Genomic DNA, 27,952 nt, shown 5'->3' with positions numbered 1-27,952 from the left:
TAGTTTATTTTAAATATTTGTATGTTAATTCTCTAAATCAGGATGTGGCAATTTTTGAGTCCACTCGGGCTCCTGCTGCACATCTTCATGCTGACTGCCAGAGTACACTCAGTTTGGTACATGGCCTCTGGGGAGGACTGCCCTTATCCTCAAGATGCTTCTTCTACTGCTTCATCCAACTCTTCTACTGATTTAGAATGTTTTACTTTGCCTGTTCTTGTTTCTAATTTTAATTCTGACATTGCCTCTTCTCTTATCAGAGACTTCAGGTAGGCGTTTTTACTTTGTGCGAATTTACCCTTTTTTGTCTACTGTAATATCAACCTTTTATCAGTGCAATTTATCAAAATTGATCTCAACTGGTTAGTCGCTCATGGAGGAGGGACATTTTGGTTACATTGAGTAAGAAAGAGCTCATAAAAGATGTTTAAATAAAAATTTAATACCTAAACTTGTAACACATTGTGTGCGGTATGCAACTGGTCCATTAACGAACATTTCTTATGCCATATCAGCAGGTGACTGCTACTTTACTTTTTTTTAATAATAGCGAAGATGCAGCTAGGGTTAGGGTTAGAATGTCATAGATAATAAATCCAACATTGCTCTTACAGCACCACAGATCTTGCTCAGATTCATACATTTCGCAGCTATTATGCTGTTATTAAGAAAAAAATTGTGTTTTCTTTGTTCTACTTTGTATATCCTCGTTTGTTGCCCAATCATTTATTTATTTTACTGGCCAGGCATCTATATTATCTTTCTGGAATAAACTTGATCTTGACAGATTTCTGTTTTTCTTGGTTTCCTACAGGTTTTATGCAAATTTACAATGCCATTTGCAGCATTTGCCCATTAGGTCTGTGTAACCATAATTCAAATCTCATTCATGCACATCAACCGAGTTGGACTAAAATCATCAACATAGATATAATTCAGCAACAGTACATTATATCGTTTGGTTCTAGCTATGGATTCATCAATTACCCATACACATCTTATATCACAATTTAAGCTTACATATCACAAGATAAAATAAAAGAGCTACAAAGGAAAATCCTTTAAATGGGCAAGGCAACATAGGATTACAGAAAATGACTTTAGAAAATCATGTCATGACTTGCTGGCCTTGTTTATTTTTATGACATTTTTTGCACATTTTCATTCCTCAATTTTATTTAGTCTTAGAAACAAATAAGAATGGATAATGTCATATTTTTTGTGAATATACAGGAAGAACCAAAAGTCTGGACCCATAAGCATGTTTTATTTCAAATAATTAATTATTATAAATCTTCTACTTTTAGTTTTAAAGCCATCTTGTGTCTGAAATAAAAAGAAAAATATCCAACTTCATATAAGAAAAAATGCCTATGGATCTAGACTTTTGGGCCTCACTGCATGATACAAAAAAAATTCTGCTTATGTGCTGTCAGAAAAGACTTGACCCATAACTGCAAATCGAGCACTGAAACTTTCCATTGGGCAGGAGAGGTGAAATGCCTTTCTTTTATCTTTAGCACTTAAAGTTATTCTTTCTGAATTTCTGTCTACCAGAGCCTCTTCTGACCAGTCCATTGAAGGCTTATGAGGCTCTGTTAAGCTCAGGAGGATGTCTTGTAACTCCAAATGCTCATCTTGGTCTTTGCTGCAGCAATGAAGAGCAGCAGGATCAAGTGGATGTGCCTCTGTATTAAAGATATAACCCCCTGCCCCCAAAATGCAGTCACCATGTGCCCCGCCCAGCTCAAATGTTGTGCCTGTATTGTGAATAAAGTTGTCAGGATCGAACAGCAGGTAAAGATACTTTATAGTTTCAGCCAAGAAAAATGACTCCATCCGGTTGTCCAGTTTGTGGTCTCTTACGTCCTTCACCTTTGGAAACACACAAATTGAATAAAAAACAAAGAATTTCAAAGGTGAAAGAAGACAAAAGAGGGCAAATACTGTCAACTCCATAATTACTACCAACTTTGTGTCGAATTAACAAACATCAAAATGTAAAATGACTACCATTAACAGTCCCTGGATCACTCACTGAAAAACACCCCTAAAGTAGTGATAATTTAAGACAGTATTAAACATGATATATTATCTGCTACCTAACATACATAGTCCCTTTTTTCACAATATGCCTATGAATAATACACCTATCAGAATGCAATTGTATCAGTGCATGGTGGCTCTTAAAGCACTGTCTCCAGCTGCAGTTCACTCCTTGTGAATCTCCCCCAAATTCTTGAATGTGCTTTACTTCACCAAGGCTGTGGTAATTTCTGTTGCTCGTGTACCATTTTCTACCACATTTTTTTTCTTCCATTCAACCTTTTGTGTCTTACCCTCCATGTGCAGGGAGTCATGATAGTCTTCTGGAAAACTGTCACCCTGGCAGTCTTTTCCATGATTGTGTAGCCTACTGAACTAGACTGAGATACCATTTAAAGGCTCAGAAAGGCTTTGAAGGTTGTTTTGAGTTAATTAGCTGATTAGTGTGACACCATGAGTCTCCAACTTTTTCAAAATAGTCTAATCTTCTGAGATCCTGAATTGTAGGTTTTTATTAGCTTAATGCCATAATCATCAAAATTAAAAGAAATTAATATTTATAATATAATATAATGTAATGTAATATAATATAATATAATATAATATAATATAATATAATATAATATAATATAATATGCAAGAACGTTATGTCTGGGATGCCATGGACCACCAATGGGTGTCTGTTTATCTGGAAATTAAATACCTTTTCATTTAAAGGGAGTTGTCTGGACACGGAAACCTTAGCAGTGGACTTAATGTAACTTAATTATGTCTCTTAATTATGATTAAGATATAAAATGTCTGTCAAATGTAACTTGTGAGGAGAAAATTAGTATTCAAGTACTCACACTTGCAAATCCACATTTAACATGGCTTATCTTTTCTATCGACTCTACTGCATCCCGGCCTAGCTGCAGAAATGCTGGGTTACCTGTGGCCTTGTAGAGGTACATGGCACTCTCTATCAACTCTGTGGAAAAAAAGGAAAGCAATCATTCACTGTTATCCTAAGTAGTTATATACAGTACACAGCCTTAATAGGTGTAACAAATTATATCAAGTACATAATCTGGCCAATGAAGGACATGGATACTGTGGTCCTTAAACCAGGTATTAGTAAATGAAATAAGCATGTCCATGAAGTTGGTTAGCAGAGGGAAGCATGCAATGCTCTAAAACATCCTGGTGGACAGCTGTGCTGACCTTGGACCTGATAGAAAAACAGTGAAACAACAACTGCAAATAACATGGCTCCTCAAACCACCACTGATTGTGCAAACTTTACATTGGACCTCAAGCAACTTGGATTCTGTGTCTTTCCTTTTATCCTCCAAACTCTGGGATCTTAATTTCCAAATGCCTCTGATGTCGTCTCTGGTTTAAGAGAGTGAGTGGTTTGACATAAGAAATGCAACAGTTGTAGCCCATTTCCAAGACAGATCTGTGCATGATGGCTCTTGAAGCACTGACTCCAGCTGCAGTCCACTCCTTATAAATCTCTGCAAATTTTTGAATGTGCTTAGTTTCACAATTCTCTCAAGGCTGTTATCCCTATTGCTTGTGCACCTTTTTCTACCACATTTTTCCCTTCCATTCAATTTTCCACTAATGTGATTGGATACAGTGCTTCTTTACTTTTTATTAAGGCTGTGTACTTTTTTTTTTGTTAATTTAATTTATGTTGTAATTTATGTTAGGAATATCTGTCTTGTCTCTGCTAGCCAGCTAACTAGGCCTCCTAGCTAGCTAGTTTAGCTTCTTTGTTAATTTATGTTGTAAGTGTATGTTGCATGTAGCACCTTGGTCCTGGAGGAACGTTGTTTCGTTTCACTGTGTACTAACTGTATATGGTTGAAGTGACAATAAAGCCTACTTGAACTTGAACTTGAACTTTTTCTATCACATTTTTCCCTTTCATTTAACTTTCCATTAATGTGCTTGGATACAGCATTCTGTGAACAGACAGCTTCTTTAGCAATGACCTTTTGTGTGTAGTAAAACTATATAATGATATTTATATCAATTTATTGAGAAGCACCTGTATATATATTCCTGACAAGACAGAAGTACAGTGGAACCTCGGATTACGAGTAACGCGGTTTACGAGTGTTCCGGAAGACGAGCAAAGATTTTTAATAAATTTTGACTTAAAAAACGAGCGTTGTCGTGGTTTACGAGCTCCGAGTATCATGTATAACGCATGCGCTTCTTGTTTTGACCCCGAGCGTCACGTCATCACAACTAGGCCAACGGTTTTTCTCTCTCTTGCGCTGCGGGTATTCATCTCCCCTGCTGGGACTTAGTGCTCGTCTCTTACTGGTATAATCAACATCTGTGCACGCGTGTACTGTTTACTATAACACTGTGACTACTTCTTCATCGGGGCGCGTGTGTGTGCGCGCGCGAGCGTAATTAGACACTGTGCCGGCTGTGTGTGTGTGTGTGTGTGTGAAACCTTCATTCACAAACACACAGGCGCGCACAGAAATGAAGACAAGAGACACACACTCTGCTCTCCGGAGAAACTCTGTCGCAAATCTTTTCAGAGGTAAGGTACTGGGTCATTTGTTTGTTTGTTTTACTTTACAGCAGTGATTCTGTTAGTATGCGCTCACACGAGTGTCTTTAGCGATGTTTATTGCTTTTTAGATAAAACAGTGTAGCGGGAAGGAGACGTTGATTTACGACCTCTGTTTACGGAAGTGTAGTCCACTGCGGGAGATGCATTGTGGGTAATGCAGTCCGCTGTGTGTGAACGCGAATGTGAGATTTAAGTTAGGATATTGAGCCTGAGTTTTGTTCTTCAGTAGTTTTTTTTAATAATTAGAACAGAACAACAGTCTTTCCGTTAATGTGAGTGTGTTTAAACGAGAGAAGAAAGTTTTAATGTGTAAGATGAGGAAAGAGAGACAGGAGGGGCTGAAAGCAAGAGTCTCCACTTACTCTAGCCTCACACACACACACACACACATACACAGCGCCTGCATGCACAAAGGGAAACGCTTATCTGCCGGGATTTATTTTTAACTTTTTTGAAAGGTAACGTGCAGGTTAATTTGTTTTATTTTTACTTAATATTTTGTGTTAATTCTTTTTATGTATTTATTTTTTTGGGCTGTAAAACGAATAATTTAAGTTTCCATTATTTCTTATGGGAAAATTAAATTTGGTTTACAAGCGTTTTGGAATACGAGCCCACTTCCGGAACGAATTATGCTCGTAATTCGATGTTCCACTGTACTTTTAAGTAGGACCACATGCAGCTGGAAGTATTGTACCTACTTCAATCAAGGGATGCAGGCTACTTATCAGTACCTTGTATTATGTAAACTACAGCAGGGGCAAAACCTTTTCTTACGAAACCACAAAATTATGAAATAGCTTTCCAATTAATGTTCGGGACTCAATGTTTAAGTCTTAGCTGAAAACATATTTATTTAGCCAAGTGTTCTGTGAATATTTTTGTGTTAGGCATAAGGTGCAGAGACAGGACAGTGGTATAGTGGATAGCACTGGTGCCTTGCACCTCCAGGGTACAGTTTTGATTCCTGCCTCGGGTCTGTATGCATCGAGTTTGCATGTTCTCCCCGAGGGTTTCTCCGGATACTCTGGTTTCCTCCCAAATTGTTCCTAGTATGTCTGTATGTGCATGTGGGTGCATGCATGCAGGATAGAGTGGTATAGATGAATGAATAAATGAACAAAATTTCCACAAGCCTCCACCAACAAAAGTGAAATCAATATTAACTTAAACATCCTTCCTGTTGTACTAAACCTCCAGGCTTAAAATTGCAGTAAAATGGCAATTAATCCCAGCTATTCGATATCACCCGAAAAATTATAGATTCTCTGCTGAGTCTGGATCCTCTTAAAGTTTGCCAACAACTTACTGCCACCTCAAGAAGTTTTTCCTTGCCACCGTCGCCTGCTGATCGAGACAATTTAATAAAGTGGGTTCCTAGATATTTTCTGTAAAGTTGATTTGTGAACACTATTAAAAGCACTAAACCTCGATTTACGAGTAACCCGGTTTGCGAGCATTCCGCAAGATGAGCAAAAATATTTAATACATTTTGACTTGATTTTGACGAGCGTGGCTTGATTTACCAAGTACCAATCATCGAGTATCATGTGGCATGCATGCGCTTCTTGTTTTGACGTTACATGATCATGATTTATTTTGTGCATGTATGTGTGTGTGTGTGTGTGTAAAAGTCATCCTTTCACATGCACGTGTTATAACACACATGTGTGCACGGCGTAAAGCAAAAGTCAGCCTGCACTGACTCCATTAATCTGTGTGTGCGTGTCATTGGACAGAGTACCCCTTCCCCTCATCTTCTCTCACACACACACACACATACATACATACACACACACACACACACACACACATACATACACACACACACACACACACACACACATGCATGTGAAAATGAGAAGAGAAGGGGGGGCACAGTGTCTAATGATGACCACACTAACGGAATCAATGCAGACTGACAGAGAGGAAGAGAAAATGGATCTTTAACCTCTTTAATGACACTTGCTTTTGCTTTACACACATGTGTTTTATAATAAACAGTACAAGCACACGTGAAAGGATGACTTACACACACAAACACACACAAAATAAAAGATGCTTCACGCGCACACAAGTGGTCACAGTGTTGTATCTATAATTAGCATTCTTGCATACTGTTTACTATAAGTGAGAGACGTGCACTATGACCGAGCAAGGGAGACGATTACCCAGAATTCTGCAGCACGAACAAGAGAAAACCTATTGGCTCAGTTGTGATCATGTGACGCTCGGCATCAAAACAAGAAGTGTATGCGTGCTACATGATACTTGGTACTTGTAAACCAAGTATCACTCACAATCCGAGGCTCCACTGTATAGTGAAGTATTGTAATCCCTCTAAAAATTAACCAAGGATGTACTGGGCTTGGTAGAACAGAAAGCGTTTAAGTGTTTTCCAGAACCCATATGGAAACACTGCTTAGCAGCACAAACTGCTGCAGTCTTTCAGTGACATAAAATAGTGTGAAACAAACACATTAATAAAAATAAAGGTATGAGGACAGCTTTTTCTTAAGTGGGGAGTAATCATCCTAGCTCCTACCCATAAAGGTCATTTTAGTATCTAAATAATGCACTTAAAAAATGTATTAATGGAATATCAGACTTCATAGCAATTAAAAGTCCTGAAAAACAGTCACACATTTTCCCCTGTCTTGTTGGTGTCTTGTGATTTCTGCTATAATATTCAAGTACCTGGTCGTAGAGGATATCCTTCTCTTTTGTCCACAGTATAGCCCTGAGGAATACTGTAGAACTCTGGAAGCCCACCAAACTGGCGCCACACTGTACCGTAGTTATGGAAGGTCCTTGTCGCACTCTCAATATCCCCTACAAGACTCTAAAATTTATATAAAAAAAAAATGCGCACTTGGTTTAAAAATACACAAAGGGATTGTTGAATGATGTAAAATTAAGGCAAAAAAGAAGTAATATCCTTATATAGGGAACACTATATGTGCTCTCACCTGTAGACCCGGCCAGAATGCCTCCAGAGATTGAAATATAGGCATAGAAACAGTACCTTTATGCATTTGCACCCATAAGTACCAATCATCAAACTTAGTATAGTTCTTTATTGACTCCTTAAACTCTGCAATGCAAAATATTTTAGGTGAAAGAACAAAAAGTACTTGTGTTAAGTAAAGTGATATGCTTTACCAATTACATGTAGCAAAAATATCAAATCATAAAAAGTACCATGTGTCCATACCATGAAACATGTTCAGAAGTTCCTCGTCTTGTAGCAGGATTGCACCCTTTAACAAATACTCAAAGTATGAATCAATCCCTGCTCCAATACCCGCATCTTGAGCAACCCATTTTGATGTAATGACATCTATGTGGTTCCCGACCTGAAAGGAAGTGTATTCTTTATTTGTTGTAAGGATTAACCCTCAACTTTTTAAAGCAAAAGTATGTACACGTTAACTCATTAAAATAATCAAAAGACATCAAACAGATACAAATCGCACCAGAAAATCTTGCTAATTACCAAATTAAATAAATAAAACTTATCATTCAGTGGGCAGTCAAGCACAGCAATAAGTAAAAGATTATACATTATTTAACACAGATTTTTAAAAAACATGTATACTGTATAATGTCAATGTTAATACCACAGAGATTAAATAATTTGTATTAAATAATTATTTATTATTTATAATAAATATGTAGGCATTCCAAAGATCTTGTTTACACAAATATTACTTGTGTGTACATTGTGGAATCTGCCTGATTTCTCCTACTTAAACTGCATCTCTATTAAATCAAATCCCACCATATAGGATGCTCCAAACTGATTTCAAGACAATACCTTATATTACCTATATACATATGTACACATTACCATTTCCAGGACCTGTTGTAGCCACATGCCTTAAGGCCATTATTATCATCCCTGTAGAATAACCCTGTCCGTCTAAGTCTGTGCAAGCTCTTCTGGCACAACAGCCCCCAATAAAACTGTGTCATGTCATGGCACCCACATATGTTGTAGCCTTTTGTTACAGGGATTTCAAATTCATTGTGTTTAACAGAAAAATTGTCTTTATGTAACAAATGCTGGAAATAAATCTTAATATTAAGTTTATGTAATTACTGCTCTTGTAACATCAGATGTGTTTATTTATGTCAGTGGTTAGTGTTTATTTTAGCTAATTTTCTTTGTAATACCTTTGCACTCTGCGGCACGGTGCTTAGTTTTTAGCACTGTCACCTAGTACCCTCAGGGTAGTGGGTTTCTTCCGGGTACTCTGGTTTCCTCCCACAGGACATGTAGATTAGGTTAATTAGCGTTCCCCACTTGCCCATATTATGTGAATGAGTATTTAAGTGTGTGTATGTTTTTTTTTAATTAATTAAAAGAAGCTTTGAGGCAGAAGATTTTGCCTCAATAATTTTTTGTAATCGAATTACTCAAGTTAATCGAGGAATCGTTTCAGCCATACTGCACAGTGATTTTTTTTTTCTTCTGATATCTCAGATTTTTAGGAAGCTGGACTTCCTAAGGGCAGATAAAACTTCACTAACACATGGTCCAGCCATTTCTAACCTACAGCATGTAAAGGTGTAAGATCAATCAGCCGGCGATCAAAATACTTTTAATTCTGCTATTGCAAGTGATCTTACCTTTTTGTCTTTGATCGCTTAACTCCGCACTGTGGCTGCACAGTGCCACATGAAGGTGATGAATAGACAGCCTGTTTATTATAGCCTATGATTCTGGACATAATTAATGGTCTAATGCTGCAGCAAACTGCAGAAACTGTTTAGTTTTGGATTGCGCACCAATTTTTAGCATATTATGAAGCTTTGTTTGTTTTACTTGCACAAAGTTTTGTGGGTCTTCTCGGTGGTTCACCTTAAGCGAAAGGGAATCACGGTGTTGCTGATTGGTTGGTGAGCTGTTGTTGGGATGAGGTCTTTCAGGGAAACAGATTACTTGCTTGGTTACCGAAGGCGACACTCTGGAACTTCTTCTGAGGGTTTTTTCGTTACAAGACTTTGGAGTTCTGGCACAAAGTTTTGTTTTGGTTCTTAAAGAGCGGATGATTCGATAACTTGGTGGAGCAGCACTCGAGCACGAGGGTGATGCCTAAGGAGCAAGAAAGAGTCGGAGCTTCGAATGTTTAAAGAACTTTTACAAATCTCGGCAAAGAGCGCAAGAGTGAAAGAGCCTGTTCGGACCTTAGCCACGCCATGCACAGTTCCCTTCCTGTGCATATAGATGGTAGACAAGCGGTATTCTACTTTTACCGCCGCGCCTCACGATGACAGCATTTGGGTTTGTGCGTTTGCTGGCTTTTTACCGCTGAGTGGCGATATATAACTATAGACCGACATTCATTCTCTCCAGGATTAATAAGCTGTAGCCCGTCTAGCGCTGCCCGTTGTTGCAGATGAAATCAAGCGGAACATTGTAATTAAACAAATTCATAATCACAGTCCTAAAATTACAGTAATTTTACTTTAATAAGAACCCCGTTGCGCAGTTCCACCCCTGGCAAAACCTTATGAAATACAACTAAAACATTAAACAAATTAAATTACAGTACTAAAATTAGAGTACAAATTTAGAATTTAAATTAAATATAGTTTCTTATTTGCATCGAATTTAAGCAAAGCAAATATGAGGTATGTGCTGATGCAGTTTGGTCTGCTTTTTCTGTTTTTGTGTGTGTGGTGTGTGTCTGTGTGAGCGGAGAGTTGCCATTAGGTCTTACATACTTATGAAAAGTCATGGATTATTCAGTAAAACAGAAGCTCTGCTAAAAAAGTTAGGCACATCAGTCACATTACCCCAAATAAAAGGGGGTAAAATTAATAAACCGAGATGCACGTTTCTTAGCCCGCAAGAGGTTGTGCTCGGACCACTGAGCTTCTGCGGATTCTAAAATTGACATCGTACCCGTTTTTAATCACTGGAATGGAAGAGATGGTAAGTTTCCTCATGATAACATGCCTTGTATTGTTTTTAATCACTCTATACAGAACCTGTGATTTTTTATGCTATTTTACAAATAGAAAATACAAATGGAATATTTTGTTTGTTTTTTATTTTAGTTTTTTATAAAAATACCAAAGAAAATGATTGTGTATAGAGTGATTACAACCAATAAAATTTGTGTTCTGATAAGAAAAATATCCATTTCTTCATTACAGGGATTAAAAACAGTAACAATATCAATTTTCTGAATTTAGAATCCAGAAGATAAAATTTACACAGATTTCAAAAGAGGCCGGAAGCATTGCAGTTCTTTAGAAGACCCTCATATTCAAGATGGTCTTAATGTGTTGAGGGGTGCATTTCAGTTTCTCTGAATGTATAGGTGAGAACACCCCTTGGGGGGTGAATTATTTGCATTTGAATGTTGTCTGACATTGTAAAGCACACACTGTAGCACTAAAAGAACAACAATCCAGGATAAATAGGAATAACAGGCTCTAATTATACTGCATAAGTATTATTTAGTACAACAAAATTCCTCCACGCTCAGGAAAACTTTAGAGAGGAGAAGGTAAACAATAGCCCACATTTAGAAAAGCATTTTTATTGAGACTATAAAAAACAATCTTGCATCTATTTTTAGGCGTCACATTGACGAAAAAAAAATATATGATTTTGTAAAATAATGAAAGCAAACAGGGTGCGCTATTCTGTAATGTTTTCGGTAAACTTGAGCCCGTCAGAAAATGAACCGAAACTCTGTGTATACTCGCCTCACAAACGTGTAAAAAATATATATACTTATAGAAAGCGAAATATCTGCTTTTAAACTAATGGAAATTTTTTTTACATCATGTAATTCATATGAAAAGTGAATTATATGCGCATCCAATGCTGCAGAGACAACAAGATTACATAATTACTTTCATCACTACAGCTGAAACCAAAGAAATCACTAATTCATTAAAGAGTTTTGCTGAAGCTCAAATCCCAAAAAACTACATTTGTGACACAATAACAATGATATTTCAAACATTTTGCAGGCTGCCGTTTAGAGAAACCAGAGAATAAAGAATAACCCATTTGTTGGGTCAAAATAACCCAACCAGGTGTTCATTTGTAAATAACTCACTACATCCCATTGACATGACCCAACATGAGCATCACAACAATGTGTTTAAAGTACCCGAAAAACCCAGAATTCTGAACCAGCATAAACCACCCAACGATGTGTTTACAGAAACAACACAGCATTTTTAGTGAGTCTTTTTTTGAGTTATTGTAATGTTTTATTCTAAAAGTCTATTTTACCTATTTATTTTCTATATCTAAAGTTTGATGTCTTTGAATGTATTTTTTAAAATAACAATAAACAGATACAAACAGTGATGGGCTATATAACAGTTCATTCTTTGTACAAATAAAATTATCAGCTAGTGAACTTGATCGTCTTCTAAACAACATTTAACCAATGTTTGTTTTTTTGACTCTTTATTGTACAATAAATATTAATAGCTCTGGTTCATCTTTGTTTTATAAAGTACTCAGATATGGAAATTACCATTACTGTAGTATTTCTTCGATACAACATATTGTTTTGACTTTTTTATGACTTAATTATATTTTAAAACCGCGGCGAGTGAAAATGTGACTTTGCGCCACCTGACGGTCATTTCATGAATGACTTTAAAATGCAACTGATTTATTTTGGCCGCTGTCGTTTTTGTTGCAGAGGTAAGCATGGTGGTAATAGGCAGTCTGGTTGTCTACCTACTGTACATTAGCCTTGGTCTGCACAAGGGGAACATCCTGCTGAAGATTTAATACTTTTATAAAAGTATATTCGCATGAGTGAAAGAGGATCCCAGCAACAATATGAATTTAAAAAAAGGCTACATGATTAAAGTTGATGCAAATATTTTAAAGTGACTGTGAATACTGACATGTATTTCGCTCTTTGGATAATACTCTGTCACTGCCCTCACACACTCTTTAATGCTCCAGCTGGTGAGAAACTTTGCTGCAGATTAGACCGTTGATCTGTTCAGCATTGTTCTGATTAGTATCTCTTCTTTTGCATGTGACTGATGCCTCATCAGTCACACACAAATTACAGTATTTACTGTAAATGTGTGTTAACTTCATATGGAATACGTGAATATTATTACTCTTCACTTGGAGGGAAAACAGTGTTGAAGCCTCAACAAACAATGATTTGACATTAAAATAAAAGCTATTTATAACTGACTCGTTAGAAAGAGATTAGAACTTAGTGATTTTGCTTTCTTCTTCCACAGAAGTGCTTTTGGTTTGTGTCTTCCATATACTCTATCTGTACATAGTAAACTATTACACTGATTGGCTCTGTTGAGTGATGTGTATAGCCCTGCCCACCTCAAGGGAAAAAGCGCTAGATCACTAGTATTTTAATTATTCTCATTTATCTAAAAAGGATCAGGGTCCGGATAGAACTGCTACTCAGTCCGGATCCGGATTGCAGTCCACCATTTACTCATGCCTGGGCTAGAGTCTATTTGTTGTTTATAGTCTTAAAAATTATGTTCTTTTTTTTTTCTCCCATCTTCTCTGTCGCTGATGTAACTATGTGCATTTCCTCATATTTGGGACAATAAAGTTTTATCTTATCATTACAATAGTTATTTGCTATTTATTACTCAGCAGAAGTTTTGAAGGAAAAAGGCAGTAATCATTTTATCTATTTTTGCTGTTACTTTTAGTACAAAACAAGAGAATTAAGAAACAATGTAACCTTTAAATGACATTGCAATAGTAACCAAGCCATATGTTTTTTGTCAGTTAAGTCATATTACACAAATCCATTATATGGCTAGATTAAAAATCATGAACTACACAGGCACATGTTGGTGGATCATATAATGCAAGTGTCACAGAGGGTATTCAGATAATCCAGGTTTAACTTCAGTTTCTGGAATATGTGGCACCTCAGTTGAAACCTTTAAAGTCAAAACACCCTTTAAATTTCACCTTCCAGCCACAGTTCACATTTTTTTTTACAGAAATGTCACATTTCTGGATACATACCTTGAGGTCATATCTTTCTCAATTATATAAACTAATAATAATAAAAAATAGTATTTTTAAAATGTTTGAACTACCAGGAATGCATGAACTTTGATGAATTTGGTGTAATAAGAGAATTCTAGCAGTCTATGATACCCAAATATTGCTAAACTTTGCTCTAAAGGAAGGGTTCTTACCAGGCCAATATCTGAACGGGTTTTCCAGAGGGCAGCAAGAGCTTTTCGGGCCACATCTTCAAACACAGGATCTCCAGTAAGATGGCTCAGGGTTGAAAACTCCAGAATAAATGTGCCCACACCAGCTGTGCAGGTAATGGGAGTTTCAGTGGGGTTGACACCCCTCAGCAAGTTGACTGTTCCATAGGGCATACCAGTGGGTGTGTGGAAGGCTAGACAAAACATAGTTGTCTTGAGTTTAGCATTGGGTTACTGCGAAAGTAATAATTGTATTAAACACAAAAAGATGATTCAGCCTACGTCCTTAATTAAACATTAAAAGAAAACCTTAACGTTAATCTTACTTAAGTGTGAAAACTCAATGAAACATGGAATGGAATGCTTCTTGTCTGCATACAAGGATGCATGCATGCAGTCAGTTCTGTTCAAAATAATAGCAGTGTATTGAAAAAAGTGAGTAAAGCTTCGTATCCATATAATAACTTTTAATTTAAATCACACAAATGCATTGGACACCCTGCACACCCTACTCTCAATTACAACATGAAGAAAAATGTGCTAAATGGATTATTAGTTTACAGAAAGTGAAGAAAAACAAATATTAGTCTGTTAAAAAAAAATAGCAGTGTCATCATTCATCTTTACAAAGTGATAAATTTACAGTTTAAACAAAAATGCTTGAAGTTTATTCTTTCTTTTGCATCTCTGAACTAATATTCAGTTGTATAACCATGGTTTCTAAAAACTGCTTTACATCTGTGCTGCATGGAACCAACCAACTTCTGGCACCTTTGAACAGGTACTCCAGCCCAAGAAACATTTTTTGTCTCAGAAACAGCATTTTTATTGTCAGGCCACAACTTTTCTATTGGATTATGGTCTGGGGATTGGGCTGGCCACTCCATAACGTCAATCTTGTGGGCCCGGAACCAAGATGCTGCTTGCTTACTGGTGAATAATTTACCTTTCCAATTGACCTCCACACTGCTATTATTTTGAACACGCCAATAAATGATTAAATCACACAAAATCAGGTGCATCCAATCATGACTGTTGGGTCCGTTGGTTTTCTATTAATCCACTACACCTACAAGCAAAATATTTACCATGAAGAAATATAATTTCTCTTTATTGATCTGGTTACTGGTGTTGGACTGCTATTATTTTAAACACAATTGTACAAGTTAGCAAGATTATGCAAGATAATGTGTACACAAATAGTCACCATAAATATTATTAATATCTTAAAAAAAAAAAAAAATCTTCCTAAACTGGCAGATGTTCCAAATGACAAGGAACTGTGGGAGTTATTTGGGGCTAATAAAATAGGTTGAATAAGTAGCATTTTATTTCATTTTATTAAGCATTTTGAAGGTCAAAATTGAGATATTTGGCCACATTTATCAGTGCTACATACTGTATAGAAAAAAATACTTTAAGTCTTTAATTAAGTGAACACTATCCCTATTGTAAAGAGAAAATGCAATAGAATGATGATGAAAGGGTATTTTGCTGAAAAGAGGGCTGGTGCACTTAAAACAAATGGTATTATGAGGCAAGAGAATTACTGAAACAACACCTCAAGATATTTCATTGTATTAAAATAATAGTGCAGTGTCCATCACAGAGCTCTGACGCTTTTTTTTAGTCTATTTTGTGTTATTTTGTGACTTGATTCTGAGCTTTACAAATACGAATGTATACAGAAGTAAGGTAGACCCTATTTTTTTTTTGGTTTGTTTGGGTGAATATTTTATATGTCAGTTGTACCAGCGTGAATAAATGCAGTCACATGCATCAGTTGTTTCACTTTAACACTGCAACGCTAAATAATACAGAACCTGAGCCATGCTTAGGCAATTACAGGCCAATATCAAACCTCCCCTTTATCTCTAAGATTCTGGAAAAGATAGTATCGGGGAGGCTATGCTCATATTTACATAGAAATAGCATACATGAACTGTATCAGTCAGGATTTAGGTCTCATCACAGCACAGAAACAGCACTCGTTAAAGAAGTAAAAGGCCTCCTATTGGCCTCTGATCAGCTTTTGATACCACTGATCATAGTATTCTTTTTCACAGATTAGAAAATGTAGTAGGAATTAAGAAAACAGACCTCTCCTGGCTCAGATCCTACTTGACCGATCGTTATGAGTATGTAGATTTAAATGGTAATTATGCTGTAGGTTCTCTAGTGAAGTTTGGTGTCCCACAGGGTTCAGTTTTAGGCCCACTGCTTTTTTTCCCTTAACATGTTTCCTCTGGGCAACAATCCATAAGCATGGTATTAGTTTTCATTGTTATGCTGACAACACACAGTTATATGTCTTAACAAAACCAGATGAGAAAAATCAGCTTACTAAAGTTGAGCAATGTGTGCAGGACATAAGAGATTGGATGCTTATTAACTTCCTTCTGCTTAATCCTGATAAGACAGAAGTTCTAGTCATGGGACCGCATACAGCTAGAATTAAGATTTTAAATCACACTGTAACTTTAGATGGCCTTTCTGTTCTATCAAGTGCAACAGTAAAAGACCTCGGTGTGATTATAGATTCCAGCCTTTTATTTGAAGCTCTTGTAGATAATATTACCAGGATAGCATTCCTTCACCTCAAAAATATTGCAAAGATAAGAAATATATGGTCGCTAAACGATGCAGAAAAGCTACTTCATGCTTTTATTACCTCTAGAATGGACTACTGTAATGCTTTACTGTCTGGTTGTTTAACTAGGTGCATAAACAAGCTTCATCTAGTCCAGAATGCAGCAGCGAGAGTCCTTACTAGAACCAAAAGAGACGAGCACATCACACCTATTTTATCTTCACTCCATTGGCTCCCTGTGAAATTTTGAATTTATTTTAAAATACTAATCTTGACATATAAAGCATTAAATGGTCTTGCGGCGCAGTATCTGAGTGAACTGCTAGTGTCTTACGATCCGCCACGCCTACTTCGATTAAAGGATGCAGGCTGCTAGTCAGTACCGCGTATTATGACTACAGCTGGGGGCAAAGCTTTTTCTTACAAAGCCCCAAAGTTATGGAATAGCCTTCCAAATAGTGTTTGGGACTCAGTCTCAGTGTTTAAGTCTAGGCTAAAAAACAATTTATTTAATCAAGCATTTTCATAAATAGATTTGTCTTAGGTAAAGGAGCAAATCTGAGGGACTCATGGATGTCGATGTTAGGTGAACTGGTATATTTAAATGATGTCTTCCCCACTCTCATTGATCACTCAGGTTTGTTGACGGTGAGGTGATTCTTGCACTCTACACAAAATATACATTCACATTATACATTATGTGACTGCTCTCTTCTGTTCTCCCCTCTCCTGTTCTTTCTCCCCCTCTCTCTCTGTCGAGCTACTCATGTCGTTCCTGAGCTGCCAGTGATCCAGACTCTGGACCTGTCCGACCCATCCTGGTACCCCACTTCTGGGTGGAGATCTTGTCACTTGGATGCCCTGTGTGTCTCTTTGGGATGAGTCTGGTGTCTGGGGACGGTTTTACTCTACCATAAAGACAGTTCTGGCCTCGACTGGTGTTGACAGCTGTTTCTCTGAGGACTTGACTTGGCTGTAGTTGCTCGATAGCTCAGGACTGGAATTTCCTAAAAGTCTACCTGAGTCTCCAATAACTACCTGGACTCCATATTAACATCAATTAACATCAATGGCTAACATACCTAACACACAGTATGAATGCAGATCAATTCCTGCTTTTTGTTTCACCCAAATGAGGATGGGTTCCTCTCGAGGTTTTTTCCAATTATAATCAGGGAGTTTTTCCTTGCCACTGTAACCCTTGGCTTGCTCACCAGGGACTATGTGACCATTTTGATTTATGCACACTCACATTCTATGCAAACTTAAATAATTCTTTTGGTTGTGTAAAGCTGCTTTGCGACAATGACAATTGTTAAAATCGCTATACAAATAAAATTTAATTAAATTGAATTATTATAAATATGATTCTTATTCTCTATATTCTTGCCGAGTATAGTCCTTCAGAGCAAGCATTGTGTCAGAAGATTCTGTGGAACCTCTTCTCACCTTTCGTTCACGATAGGTGTGAAGTTATCAAACTGTGTGCGCTGTTGGCAAATACTGTAGGGGGGTTTTAGATGAATTAACAAGACAGAGCGGACATCTCTGGCCAATTTGTATTTCCCCAGCAAAACATAAAATAGATTTTTTTTAAATATATTAATGATAGCAATTAAATTAGACTTCATAGTTGGATTTGATATTTTTCTTTTTATTTACTGTATGCTGGGGTGTGTCTGCAGTTTTATCGATAAATCTGCTCATATCTGGGCACACCTTTATCAGCCTTTTGACCAAAACGCATGCGCAACTCACTTTCACTTTAAAAGGCAGTGTTTATTGTTTAGTGTATATTTAAAGCGCATAAACAAAATAAAACAATATTGTTTTGGGCTAATTGATCATACATTTTTGTATTGTTTGTTGTACTTCGTCTTTTTTGCACACACGTGCGGTTGCGTTACAAAAACAATAATAATAATAATAATAATAATAATAATAAATCCGGAGCTATTACTATTATTAATATTAATAATAATACTGAATGGAGAAAGCACAGTCAAAAAAGTATAATCATTGAAGGAGAGAAGAAAATAAAGAATAAATACTAGGAGTGTGACGAGACGCTTAGACATTTTTTTAAAGAAATTCTCAATGTTTAAACATATCGCAAAAATAGCCTTTTATTTAACTGAAAAACACAAAATGCAAAAAATGCATGTGCATTTTGAAATCAACTTTATGAAATAAAACTTCTTTTCATGATATGCAACAATAAGACGTAAACACTGCGAAATATTTTGTCATAAACTGACAGGCAGGTAATTGCAAGGTAAAATTAAATAGTATAAATAAAAATAAATAATAACCAACAAAAACATCCCTTTACGTGCAATTAACCATAATTAGTGTAACTATCAAAGCAGTGCTGTATTAAAACTCAGAGTGCAAAACAATGAACAAAATTTTTTTAAGCGTGGAAAAAGAGCTAAGACCTGATTAATGAGGTAATGACCTATAAAGAACAGCCTAAGATATGGTCATGTTCTTTTTTTAAGAATTAGGGATGGCGTACTTTGGTTTCAATGTGTGGATGAGTCGCCGAAATCCCAGATTTTCCACCACAGAAAATGGTCTTATCGGCTGCAGTGAAAACGCTGATGTCTCTTGTTATTGCCGTGGCTCTTGCATTGTATGGTGGAAGTTTAAAAGGCATTTGTTATGGTTGTTTGTCCTTGCATGCGAACTTAATTGCTTTCCGTTTTCTTCACAGATGCAGCTTTTAGTAACAAGCTGTGGTTGTTTTCTAAATGTTTTTGCATAGTGCTTGTGTTAGCAGAGGTGGACGGTATTAATTTCTTACAGTGTTTGCAAATTGTCTTTGTCTTGTCTGTTATTTTTTCATCGTTTTTTACTTCCACAAGGAATCCAAAATGTTGCCACACCAACGATTTAAATGTCGCAGGCGCATCATTTATCCTTACTTCTCTCTCACACTCCATCATGCCAATAACGCAAGGATATCGTCACAAATCTGATCATCACACTCCTAACAAATACATATCAGTATTTACAATTTGAGCTCAATAGGTTTATGAAATCAATAGGCTTCTGTCAATGGGCGCCTAAAATAGATAACACATTTTCAGCTTCAATAGACACACAATACTTTAGATTAAAACAGGACTGCCCCCTACAGGTTATGAATGGCATTTTCACAGCTTGCCAGCTTGCAAAATTCCTTTTCTCAAAACGTGTGTTCTTAATAGTATGGAAGAAATTTTGATTTGGTTTTATGTGATTTTACTTACTTTAAAGGAATATAATTGACATTTGCTGTAGTAGGCCTGAGATGTGTTTGCCTAGGAATTTGAGCTATACATAGAATGGGGAATCTTACGTGCAAAAGCTGACCATATAAGGCCTCCTGGAATGTGCTTGCCCAGGAATTTGAGATATACATAGAACGGGGAAATTTAAGGAAAACCCAGCTGTTGCTGTGACATCACTGTATACTGAATAAGCTCCATTGTATAGAAAAGTATTTAAAGGAAGAGCAGTCAGAGATCAGTGTGATTCTGCAGTCTCTCCCGGCTGTTATTGCATAATAAATAAAGGTCGTAATCTTCTGAAACCAAAGTCTGAGCCTTTATTTTATTTCCACGTCAATGGCCAGATCTGTGTGGGGGAGTTGCAAAAAAAAGCCAATTTTTAAGAATGAACACATACATGCAGGCATGACTGAGCTTTGCAAAAACACAGGTGGTCAGAAGAGACTAAAATGTAATTATTTGGCCACAACACCAACTGATATGTCTGACAGAAATCCAAAACAGCTTAACATCCAAACAAAAGCAGTCATACAGTAAAGCAAAGAGGTGGTAATATACTGTTATTGGGGTGTTTCTCTGCAGCAAGAAATGGAGAACTGGAAAAGCACAATGGATGAAGCAAAATACCATTAAATTCTTGAGGAAAATCTACTGCTGTCTGCCAGAATGTTGTCAATACAAAGAATGTTTACCTTCTAACATGACAATAACTCAAACTACACAACAAAACTGACCACACAATGGTTGTAGGAGAAAAAGGTAAATGTCCCTGCATGGCCTAGTCAAAACCCAGACTTAAACACCATTGAAAATCTATGGAAAGTCTTGAAGACTGCAGCCCACAAATGCTCACCATCAAATTGAACTAAATTTGAGCAGTTCTGCAAAGATTTGCTTCATCTGATTAAGTTTACAAGTATTTTTAGGAAATGGTGATCCTTTTTAAAATTAATGATTATGTTCACTGGTTATTTTTGCAGTTTTTTCCTAACATGTTGGTGTCAGCTTTCACTTGGATGTTAAAAGTAGCACTGAGTAAATACAGCTGGATGAAACAAAAACTATCCCCATCTTTACTTCAGGCTGCAAAGCAAATAACTGGGATTATTTTAAAGGGGGTGTTTATTTTCTACACTCACTGTATGTTGAAATTATATTGCTAGAATCGTTGAAATAAAACTTTGGGAACTATCATCAAGATTTTACACGTTTTGCTCAGTAACTATCATATTTTATTAAGAGACCAACAAAAACAAACTTGTTCCACAGATTTTTGATACGTACACATTAATTTGACAGCCAAGTAGCCAAAAGGGAAGTGCAACCTTGGTGGGGCTGGTAAAATCAATAAGGGAAGCAATATCTCAGCAATGGCTTGATGGTTTCCCTTCAATTTTCCTATACATCACTGGGAGCAAATCTTCTTCCTGGTTGCTGATCTTTTTCCACTGCTAGGATGTCAAATTATGCATGGCCCCTTTAATGGCTACTTACAGCCATATTTGTTGTTATTATTATTAAACATAAACTAGCACTTTTCTCACCTGGGAGAAGCTTGCGTGCTGCATCTTCAGCCAATCGTAGCAGAGGACCAGAGCATGGCCACCCCTCCTCTACGGCAATCCCAGCATGTTTGGATAACAGATGAGCTGAGAGAAGACCACCGACCACTAAAAAATTCAAGTTCAAATTAGCATGAGCAAGTAAAACATGTTAACAATTTATAAAATGAGTCTGACCAAAGTTTTAAGAAAAATCTATTATTATATATATTATAATATCTAACCTTATTATGGCAAAAATTAACAAACATTAATTGAAGTTTCTGATTTTGTGCACAAAGGACAAAAAAAACATCATCATTGATACATAGTATGAACTATGGCAACCTGAGCTGTAAGGGAGTTGCAAGTAGTGATGGGAGTACAATGCTTCTTTAATAGTTTAATTTTATTATAGTGTAATTTTTTTTCAAGTCTGTCAATCAAAAACAAGTCAAAATTGAGATGCAGGTAAGTGTATTACCAGAGATCGTGGTCGTGATTAACTGTCCTACTCTGCACACCAACTGTAAAGTCTGTCATCCAGAAGCACGATAACAATGTAAATAATCAGGGTCAAATTCCCTAACCCTCATTCCATGCAAAAATGTGACAACAGTTAGGCATATGGATAGTTCCAGTTAGCCATGTATAAAGACATTGCATTGTTAACGCACAGTTACCAGCATTATACACAAGAGTGTTTCCGCTACACAACAGCTGCTCTGGTGCACAAAAAAAAAAATGCAACATAGGGTGTTTTGATTGCAATTTTTCATAATTAATCACTTGAAATGCACAGGAAATCAAATAATTATAGCTATAATTGATGATAAATGCCCCTCATATTTTTGCAGCTTCCATAAAATTTTAGGCTTCTGAATCTGTCATTTACCTGATGTTTAAAATTACAAGGTTATCTAGGTAAAACAAATTTCGTACCTAAAAAGACCTAAAAATTACACTTAAAAAGTATATTCTGCATTAACAGCTGGCATTTTTGTAAGTTCCTTATTGTGTTTTTACACAGTAATTCCATGTTTAGACATGGAACTTCATCATGTAAGAAACAACAAATGACAATGAGATTATGCGCTACTCTGTGGTATGGTGAAATATGTGAAGAAAAATATGTGAAGACTGTGATAATGATCACAGTCTAATAATGAATTATTGTAAAACATATAATGAAAACTGTTTCTACATTTAACCCTACTGGGTGCACAGCCAGAACTTCTCACACTATATCAGCTACCAGTCACAATATCCATTCTAAGTCTCAACTCACAACCAATGTTTGTCCCAAAGGTCAGGTCCCTGTGTATGAGCTGTTTTGGTCCATCCACATGCCATTCGGCACATCGGGCTACAGTGGAGATTTATAATTTCTTTGGCAGTTACTTAAGGGATCGGGTTGACAACTCGACACCCGATTGTCATTCATACACACTGCAGGCAATGTGGGAACGCCAATTAAACCACTAAGCTAGTATGAGCTGTTACTAAACAATAATGCATAAAAATGTTAAGATTACCAGACTTTATAAGGACATTAAAATAACCTTTACCTTTAATGTTTTAGCAACCCCAACATCTAAATACAACTTTAAATAATTTAAATAACACTTGTCTGCTGTTGGCTATAAATCGCAGTCATTAATAGACTGATTGGGACGATCAATTGTCAATAATTTCAGATTCATGTCTTATTTTGCTATTTTATTAAAGAAATCAAAGGCTTGCTCTTTTGGCACATTGAATTATAACTTGTCCCAGTGTACTCTAAGGTTAAAAATTATAAGGCCCTATGAAAAATTAGCAAAGATTGGCAAGGCAGCATTCAAAAGGGACCAAAAAACACATTTGGGCTGAATTGTTTTGTATCCTCACCTCGTATGTTAGTCTCAAAAACTGAAGCATTCACATCAATGTCAAAATTCACATTGTCCTGAAGAAGTGCAGCCACACGTTGAAATTCTGTGTGGTTCCCCAGTATCTGACACAATGATAATTCAAAGCCTCAACAAATACATTTAAATATATATATATACATATATATATTTATATGAAAAAAATAGCAAACAAATTCATACCAGTAAAGTATCCAGGGCATCAATAAGAGTAAGTGAAAAACTGTGGCATTGAAAGAGAACATGGATTACATTTGCAGTATTAATTATAAGAGCACACGCAATGTACACATCGCCTTGTCAGTAAAAAAAAAAAAGAAAAAAAAAAAAAGGTCTATACCTGCCCCATGTATCTTGTCCGTCACATGTCAATGGTCGGAGCTCATCATATGGATAAGCATTCTCCAAGTAGTTGTTGTAGGCATGGTAAAACATGGACTTTATTCTGTCTCTGATGAGAGAAACAGTAAGAGAACAAATCACTTGAAAGTTTTAAGAATTAATTACAGATGCATTAACCTCTGAACAATAACATACCTGAAGATCAGTACTGATGAGAGCAAACAGTAAAACAAAATGGCATTTAACAGTTTGTGGCTAATTAAGTTAATACAAATTTAATTATAGTTAAAAGAATATCTTAAAAAGTAAGCTTGTTTGGTTAACCCTAGCTGCCAAAAACAAACTATGACATACTAATAAATAGTGAACTTTAGAAGATCTGCTGTGTTTCAGTCTGAAATATAGTGGGTCATATTCAATAATTTCATATTTTATAAATTGACAAATATATTAAACTGTGGGTATTATAGTTTAGAAGATAAAAACATATTATACTGGATCCTTTCAGCATGAATAGCTCCAAAATAATGACTTATGTAACTTTTTGATTATGTAACAAATCTCAAATGGCCAGTAACATTTTTTTTTACATGGATCATCCAGATTTCTTAAAATCTTCTTTGTTGTACCTAAATATTCCATCTATAGACTGCATATGTAGTCATGTTCATTTATTATCACATTTATGTTCATGTATGCTTTTTCTCCCAAAATCTCATCATGTTCAAATTAAGAAACATTTTTATTCAGTTACACCCCAGCACCTAGTGTTACCATTTGTCTGTTTCGGCTAAGTAGGGTGAGTAAAACCTACTGATCAAGTTTCAAGTCTCGATGACTTTAAGCCAAATTTGTACAAAATTACATATCTTCACTTATAGATGAGCCTACTATAAATGGTTTTGGGATGCCAGAACACCATAACCAAAGATAAATAAACCTAACTAAAATATCCACCTACAGTAATACAACAAACATTACATTTTACCAAGTTCACTCCTTAGGAGGAAAAAATACCCCAAAGTAAAGGACCAAGACCCATCTTGCAAAAGCAAAGAGATATAAATGCAAGGAATTATCATGAGCAAAGAGAACTTCAAGACTATTGCACTCTAAAGGAAGAAACCTCTATATTAGAAGTAGTAGCAGACCAGGGGGGTAGCTCAGTGGTTACGGTTGGACTACGGTTCGGAGGCCATTCGACAAGGCCCTTAACCCTCAACTGCTCAGATGTGTAATGAGATAAAAAAAAAAAAAAGTAAGTCGCTCTGGATAAGAGCGTCTGCCAAATGCTCAAATGTAAAATGTAGTAGTAATACCATTACCTCTGTAATGACACTAAAAGGAAAAATAGGTCTGAAGAGCAGTTTAAAGTTTTAATCTTGGCAAAAGCTGGCTCTGCCTGAATCCTGGTTAATCCATAAGTGTGCAAATGGATGAAACAAAACAAAGCCTGACTGATTTTTGGAACTAGCCTACTTATGTCAGCTACCATAAGCTAGTTAGCTTAGATAAAATGCTCCGGTGGCTAACGTTAATGTATATGCTAATGTTACTTTGCATTTTATGAAATTTTTTCATCCATACCTTACACATCATCCCATGTCAACTCCTTCATTTTTTTGAGGTAAGTTAAACTACAACATTAAAAAACATCCAGTTAACTGATTAGCTAATCTGATGCATAGCAGACAGATGGCTCTAAATATGCATAATTTTTAAGGCTTAATGTAATTCTAACTGATGGGTTACATGCAAAATTGCCCTTGTACAGTTCTCATGAATGGGAAATCTATTGCAGTATTGTAAAATTATGGAGACCATAACTGTTTTGTACCAGGCTGCAAATGTTTAAATGTAACAATTTAACATGGGGTCTATGGTGATTGACTAGTTTTCAAAGCCAGTTAATTATAATTTACAGAACTGCAAATTGTCACGAAACTTTTAAGTGTATCATATTGCCGCTGTATCAATTCAAAAACAAGGGTCTATGAAATCCAAGGAGTGGGAAAGGAGTCTATGAAACGACCAAGGAGTGGGGAAAAAAAAATGCACACAAAACAAACAAAAAAACATCCCATCTCTACGCAGCACCATTTTCAGATGACCATTAGTTCCCTGCTAAGGGATGAACCTTTTTTTTTTTTTCGGGGAAGAAATAATATTAACATAATCCAGGTAAAATTAATATGCATTCTTGAATATACAATATCCAATAATCATCGGGGAAAAAAGCAGCATACATCATACAAGGGAATCAGTAAAAACAAATGGAACAAGTTGGCATAGTAAGATGTAAAGTGTATGGATAAATTCACAGTGTCAAGTCATGCATCAATTACTATCAAGAAAACATTGTATATAGCAGTACAATGAACATAGTTGTATTTCTAGCTAATGTTAATTAATCAAAATGAAAAGCCAGTAAGAAAATAATTTCCTTTTTGGGAAGCTATAAAGTAGAAGTTTCCAACTGAAATGATGCATGTGCCTTTTTGGATGTCTTTATATTCAATGTTTTCAGAAAATTATGGTCAATTTGCCACTGTTTATAAGTTTGACAGCATGGCCAAAAGATTTTTTGCGGGGTTGCTTGAAACAAAACCCCACAAATTCTGACAAATGTCAAGCATTGGTTCTGCAAAGAATAAGCTGCTGTCAGACAATGTCTTAAAAAACAAGAGTTAACTCTGCAATTACATTACTTACTGAAATTACTGAAATGTTTGTAATTATACTTCAGTATAAATGGAAAAGATTGGTTGAATATTTGGGAGTTATGAAGGTTTGTTTGGGACTCCTCCACAACCTTCTGCATCACTAACTATATATCTGACAGGTAGAGTTTGTAGGGTTGTGGTGATGTATGTCAGAAAAAGTAATCAGCAGTCCCGGAGCATCGCTAGTTTCAGTCTTCTCTTCTTTCCCTTTTCACTTTATACACTTCAGACTTCCAGTACAACTCAGAAACCTGTTATTTGCAAGTTTTCAGATGACTCTGCAGTTGTGGGGTGTGTTAATGGTGGTCAGAAAACAGAGCACAGAGGCCTAGTGAACAGTTTTGTGAATTGGTGTGATAAGAACCATCTTGTCCTGAATGTGACTAAGACCAAGGAGATGGTGGATCTCAGTAGGACCACGTCTACACCAAGCACAGTCCACATTCTGGGTGAGAAGCTAGAGGTGGAGGGATCTCCTTCTCTGACATCTTAATAAATAGGCTTATGTACATTCTGTCTTCATTGCACTGTGGTCACTTCCTTTATTGATTCCCCTTTTATCAGTGTTGGCTGGCTATATACACGCTGTTTTTTTCCATTACTACTTGCTGGTGCAGCTCATGTACACTTCCGTTTCCACCTGTATATAAAATCATTATGCATGTGTACATATAAGTAGTATTTTCACATTCATATTGTCTGACAGCATTTTGACCTCTTTATTGCACCTTAAGTTTTACACAATTTTTACGCACCTTAAATTGTAAACAGTGTTCATTAATGTACCTTAAATTGTACACATTTTTAAAATTGTTTTACATTTTCTTTTTCCTCATGACAGTTCTTGCTTGTTGCTTATTTGTTGTATGATATGTGAACTCGCTGCTGTAATGATACAATTTCCCTTTAGAATTGATAAAGTACTTAATCTATCTAACTATTTAAATATCTATCTATCAATCTATTTATTTATTTATCAGCAGCCTTTGTCAAAATTAATATTTGTGCCATTCTCAAAACTTTGGCCACAGCTGTATGTTTGCTGTTTAAATTCATAATAAATGAAAAGTATTTTACTGTACCAGAAACGTATAGACTTGTGGCATCTTTGCACCATTATACACATAGCCATAGGGGTGTTTTCTTACTTCTTTGGAGTCTTGTAATACAAGTTGCAACATTTACTTGCTTTATGTCCATTAAAAAACAATCTGGAAAAAACTAATTTCTGTGACCAAAAAAAAGCTATTATGAAAAATAGAACTAGTGCAAACGACGTAGCTTAAAAGGAAAAGCTCAACACACATAACTTACTGTAGTAACACGAACGCAGCAGTTCGAGCTACATTTCCACTGTGTAGCGAATAACAACGTTGTGATTTGCTTCGCTGTGAATAAAGTACATTATTTATTACCCAATTAGGTATAACGATACAAAGCTAACGAACATTAACCAGTTGTATGTATGCAGTGTTGTTTTTACCTATAATGAGACATTTCCCGCTTTGTGAAGTCATGGCTGCTGATCGGGGACAAGTACGATGCGCAGAAAATGACGTTAAGCAGGAAAGTAAGCATGAAGCTGTAATATGTTTGAAAAAAAAACAGCAATATAATAATTTTAATGTAAATTTATTACAAGACGCTACATATATCTTTATGGCTCACTTCATACAGGAAGTATACTTACCGCGCATGCTCACAACCAAAACTGGCATATAATTCGTGTACGACTAT

At 36.1% G+C, this 27,952-nt stretch overlaps 1 protein-coding gene across 1 annotated transcript; it reads right to left on the bottom strand.

Annotated features, from left to right (window-relative positions):
* Positions 1 to 426: 426 nt before the first annotated feature.
* On the bottom strand, positions 427 to 27,890 carry edem2 (ER degradation enhancer, mannosidase alpha-like 2). The gene is made up of 11 exons (XM_053482968.1): positions 27,699 to 27,890; positions 23,491 to 23,601; positions 23,334 to 23,373; positions 23,131 to 23,236; positions 21,244 to 21,369; positions 13,817 to 14,028; positions 7,842 to 7,983; positions 7,597 to 7,721; positions 7,325 to 7,469; positions 2,895 to 3,016; positions 427 to 1,875 (listed from the first exon to the last, which is right to left on the bottom strand). Exons 1-11 carry the CDS (start codon positions 27,791 to 27,793, stop codon positions 1,423 to 1,425), a joined length of 1,677 nt encoding a protein of 558 aa, XP_053338943.1. The 5' UTR covers positions 27,794 to 27,890; the 3' UTR covers positions 427 to 1,422.
* Between the last annotated feature and the right edge of the window lie 62 nt (positions 27,891 to 27,952).

Source organism: Clarias gariepinus, chromosome 22 (assembly GCF_024256425.1).
Source record: "Clarias gariepinus isolate MV-2021 ecotype Netherlands chromosome 22, CGAR_prim_01v2, whole genome shotgun sequence".
NCBI classification, from domain to species: domain Eukaryota; kingdom Metazoa; phylum Chordata; class Actinopteri; order Siluriformes; family Clariidae; genus Clarias; species Clarias gariepinus.
Note: the sequence above shows the minus strand (reverse complement) of the source record. Positions and strands in the feature narration are given on the sequence as shown.